The 4,969-nt window shown below is 36.8% G+C and overlaps 1 protein-coding gene across 1 annotated transcript; it reads right to left on the bottom strand.

Annotated features, from left to right (window-relative positions):
* Window positions 1-2,679: 2,679 nt before the first annotated feature.
* LOC133804334 (early nodulin-like protein 9) lies at window positions 2,680-4,468 on the bottom strand. Its single transcript, XM_062242500.1, has 4 exons — window positions 4,087-4,468; window positions 3,877-3,992; window positions 3,271-3,663; window positions 2,680-2,996 (listed from the first exon to the last, which is right to left on the bottom strand). The coding sequence occupies exons 1-4, from the start codon at window positions 4,220-4,222 to the stop codon at window positions 2,934-2,936; spliced, it is 708 nt and encodes a 235-aa protein (XP_062098484.1). The 5' UTR covers window positions 4,223-4,468; the 3' UTR covers window positions 2,680-2,933.
* Window positions 4,469-4,969: the final 501 nt, after the last annotated feature.

Here is a 4,969-nt window from a genome sequence, read left to right as displayed (position 1 = left end):
CGCTAATTATAATTAACGTCCTCCAATTTCCGTTATTCCCAATATTCTCAAATAATAATGAAATCATATCCCATTACCCGTTCATTCCCGGTAATGTACTAAACATCAAATTACCCCCGAGACTTACCCCGAGCCGGGTACTTAATCCCGTTATGACCAAACCGCTAATTTACATTCTAAGATTGTCTCATGCCGAATAGCTCAAACAAATTCACATTATAATGTGGTCTCATCCATAAATCATAGACATGCACATAAATATACAGATATGCCCTCAACGGGCCAAATTACGAAAATGCCCCTCAAATAATAAGTGAACCCACATGCATGCAATTATCATCATATAATCATATAATCATGCACTTAATCACATAATGGCATAATAAATCAATTATGGCCTTCTTGGCCTCTTATTCCAACCATTAAACCACATTAGGGATTTTGGGACATTACATTTACAGACTGAGTATAGTCCGAGCTCCCACTTACGAAGCTAACATTTCTCTCTGGCTGAGGGGCTCAATGATTACAAGGTGGATCATCCACTAGCCTCCTCGCCCCAATCGTTTGTGACCTCGACACATGGCTTCCTGGCGGTTGGGGGCCTTGTGTTCTCGAGTAGCCTCCCTTTCGTTCCTATGTCCGGGTTTGGCCTGATAGTTCCCATCTCGACTACCACTGCAAGAGGGTCTCTGTGGTGCAAGCCGCGGTGCCTCTCGGACTGGTGAAGGGTGTCTTATTGGAGAGGGTGGATGCCTTATAGGTGATGGTGGTAGCCTCCCATTATTGGGTCTAGATGGTCCAGAATTGGCCCAGACAGGTTCCGAGTTATTCCTGGCTGCTTTAGGTTAGGGTTCCGAGCTGCTGGAGGACTTCGGTTATTCCCTGTTCCTGTAGACACCTCTGTATTCGGATTGTCAGTAGCCTCAGTTTGAGTATTTCTCGTAGGGCGTTCATCACCAGGATTTGTTCTGGGCCTCAGCCGAACCTGTTGGACCCCTTGCTCAGCTCTCCTGGCGGTCGTGCTCCCTCGGGGACATCCTCTTGGCCTCTGGGGTGGTGCTTGGACCTCAGCAGCCTGTCTGGCCAACTCTTTGTTGCGCCTTGTAGCTTCCGCCAATTGTTGGCGCAGTTGGATCAACACTTATATAAATTAACATGTTTTTTAATTTGTTCCTATTGGCCACCGAGCACCAGCTAAGATGGTTCGAGCATAAGCATCAAGCTCGGAAGGATGGATCTTTTCCGAAGTATATGAGAGTAATTCGAACCTTCATTGCAAGCTCGTAAAGGTTGATTTTCGAGGGTTATGCTCGCTGAAATTGCTGGCTGAGGATGAGGTTAACCAGGATGGCGAGCTCGTGATGTTGGTTGATCTCGAAAGTATGTTTGAAGTCGATAGTTCAGTTTGAACGTGGTTGTTGTTTGGAAATCCCTATTTCTTGGGGATTTGTTGTAATCTGATAATAAATCCCGATTATCATGGGAACTTATGCAATTAATGCATTTATTTGTATTATTTCAAATTTGAATTGTAACTTGCCGAAATAAAATGGAAGATATTTTGTTAACCAGTCTATAAATAGACTGGAGAATTTCATCTGTGGATACGCACAATTTGGTATTAAGAACACTCTGCTAAATTGCTTTGTAAAAGCTTTAAGAGAAGATCACCAGTCAATAATACTGACTCGTGGACTAGGTAGATTTTAACTGCTGAACCACGTAAAATTTTGATTGTTCTTCTTTATTTTTTTAATTCTGTGTTTAGTGTTTTTCATATTCAAGTTGACGAAAAATGGCGTCAACAACTACGAAGATTTATGAGATCAAATATGAAGACACATGTTACTAAGGTTGAACCTTTTACTTTACCAAGGTAGGTTCGAATACGAAGTCGTACAATAGTTTGGGATAAATTGTATTGTTTGGCAAATATGAGGGGGCAAAGATGTTAATTCTATTGTTAGTTTATGTAAAGCTTTTAAAAGCTTAAGCTTATCACGCACATTTATTAAATTAATGCAAATTATTAGAGAGAAAAACTAGTACTTATAAAATTATTTTTTGTTCTTCGTGCAATGAAAAAGATAAGCCTTATGGGTATAATTAAAAAATCCAATAAAATTATAAATAAATAAACCAAACTATTGACCAATATATTAAAAGGGGTATAATTTTTTTAAAAAAAAAAAAGAAAAGAAAACCCCTCAAGAATTAACTTTAAAACATAACATAAAATTACTACTAACTCTTAAAACACCTGTAATAGTTTTAAATTAATGTGCCAATTGAACTAAATAGAAAAAGAAAAGGACAAACATATCGCACAAGAAATCTAATTGGTGCCGTATAGTGGAAAATTTGTTTAAATTAATCATATATTTATATTTATTAAGGTTGTTTTAATTAATAGTACAACCAACAATGATAATTAGTTTCCTTTTTTTTTTGAAAAAGAATAATTAGTTTCTATTTATAGAGACATTCCGTACAACCCCATAACCCATAATGGCATTAACCCTACTTCCAAACACCCTCGAATAACTTTTGACACCAAACACGGAATTTGCTAGAGTCACTCTCACCCTCCTCTCAATAATTTTCACATTTTTTTAGCATCAAATTTTTGTTCAAACTAATAAATTTAACAAGGAGTAGAGGAAGATAAAGGAGAAATAAAAAGTTGGAAAAATAAATCAAAAAAAGAAAAAGGTAGGTGTAATTAAATACAAGGCAAAACTAAAGGACCAAAAGTATCAAATGATTCCAAAGTAGGGTATAAGAGCATCACAATACATGTTATAATCATCACTCTTATAGCTACTTTAGACCTCTAATCCACCAAACCAAATACTATTACTACCATTCTCTCTCTCTCTCTCATTAAAATAAAATATAACACAAAAAAAGAAGAAAAAAAAACCCTTTTTTTACAGCAATAAAAGAACCATACATAACACAGTCATTTGTACTCCAAAACACCCCATCATCACCTGCAAAATATGCCACCAAAAATTTCATCAATACCCCAATCAAAACTCCAAATTCATATACATATATGTATACAATAATCATCATAACACTATATTTGAATCAATTTCACTTTTTTCATGATTGAATTTAATGCAATACACTACACATAACATGTCACTAGTACAATTACGGTAAAAAGATCAAAACTATACAATATTATTTTATTAAAATCTCATAAATAAATAAAAAAAAACTAAATTTGGTTATTTTTTTTGAACTAGAAAATAAACCTACCTGGCCTCCATGACTGGACATGGGCAAAGGTCGAATGGTGGCGGAGTCCACTTCTCCGGTGGGAAGAGGAACTGCCGGGTTACTGTTGATGAACGGGATACCGCCGCCTTTGTCCGGCACTAACGACGGAATCATCGCCGGCGATGTTGCGTATGGTTCCGGTGCCGGAGAGGCTGCTTCTTTGGGGCGGAACGGCCATGGATAAGCCGGAGATGATGACACTGCTCCACCTGAGCTTGGTGCTGGAGCCTTCGTTGGAGGGGAAATGGTGGAGCTTTCCGGTGCTGGAGTTGAACTCACTTTCACGGCGAGCTTTTTGGAGCCTTGGCAGGTACTGCTGAGAGAGCCGTTGTTGAAGGTGAAGTAGAAGAAACCAGAGCGCGATGGGTGCCACTGTTGTTTTTGGGGTAAGATAAAGATGAAATATTTTTGTTGGAAATGAGAAAATAAGATTATGAATATTCGGATTTATGCATTTATGAGAAAACCCATGTTTAGAAGACATAATTTGAGCTCATTTATTCAAGTAGTTTAGTGAAATTTTAGAGAAAAACTAATGTACTTAAGATGTTTGTTTTTTTGCCTTACAAAGAAAGAGTAAAGTACCGTATAGGAGGTGGTGTTGGGTTTGCTGAGAAGCGTGGCCTGAGTGAAATTACAGAGATTGAAAGCTCTTTCGTTCTGGAAAATGTAGAGGTTGTAGTGATATTTGTGCTTGAAAACTGAGAAATGATGAGATAAAATTGCATTAGTTGTTATAATCCAAGTTTAAAGAAGCAAAGATCAATAATTTAGTTGGGGTTTGCAAACACTTACTAACAGAGTCTCCCACATGAACAGTGGGGTCCTTCCACTCTGAAACTCCATCAACAAGTATTCTTGTGGATTGGCAAGTTTGGGAGAGTAAAGAGAGAAGAATAGAGAGCAAGATGATGAGGTTTGAGAACTCCATTGATGACTACTACTTTCTTCTTTCTGTGCCTCTTTTTAACAAATGCAAGAGACAAAGTGGGATTTTGATTACCAAGCCTTTATCTATATGGACCCCTTGGTTGTGGCCCTGGAGTGGACTGTCTACTGGGTCATAGAGAAAAAGAAAAGAGGGTTTTTGAAAACTGTGAGAAAGAAAGAAAGAAAGAAAGAGGGAAGAGAAAGAAAAAAAAGACAACAAGGTTAGGTTAGTAAGAGAGAGTGTATGGTTGAGACTGTTAAAATGTCAGGAGTGCTTGGCTTTGCATAGTAAAAAGGGGGTTTGAATGCATGACAGAGCAGAACTTGGAGATTGTGAGTTATATAAATATATATATTCTCATTATTTAAAAACACAGTGAAAAGTTGGAATCATTCTGTTGTTTGAAAAACATTTATTATTTTTTTTAGCAAAGGTGGATTCTTTGATGCAATAATAATAATAAATAGAAGAGTGAGTAGAATTAGAAAAAAGAACCTAGTTTAGCTCTGGTGTATGATGATGGGCAGTATTATTCTAAAATGATTAGCTCTGTGATTATCAGCATGCACTCTCTCAAAGTCTCAAAACTCTAACATAACATTATATAAATTTTATTTCTTGGGAGAAGAGGAAGTAAGAATCTAAAAATTAGTTTCTTTTTATGAATTATTTAATACTTTTGTATAATCTATGACATGGGGAAATAAAATCTCTCTGAATATGTCTTCTTTTATGTATATTTTTTCT

This window comes from Humulus lupulus, chromosome X (genome assembly GCF_963169125.1).
Source record: "Humulus lupulus chromosome X, drHumLupu1.1, whole genome shotgun sequence".
Lineage (NCBI taxonomy): Eukaryota > Viridiplantae > Streptophyta > Magnoliopsida > Rosales > Cannabaceae > Humulus > Humulus lupulus.
This window is presented reverse-complemented; position numbering and strand designations above follow the sequence as displayed.

Coding starts and splice junctions, on each gene's coding strand:
- LOC133804334 (XM_062242500.1), bottom strand. CDS start 4,222: ATGGAGTTCTCAAACCTCATCATCTTGCTCTCTATTCTTCTCTCTTTA. Junction 3,993..4,086: donor TCATGTGGGAGACTCTGTTA/GTAAGTGTTTGC, acceptor ATCATTTCTCAG/TTTTCAAGCACAAATATCAC. Junction 3,664..3,876: donor CCAACACCACCTCCTATACG/GTACTTTACTCT, acceptor CAAAAACAACAG/TGGCACCCATCGCGCTCTGG.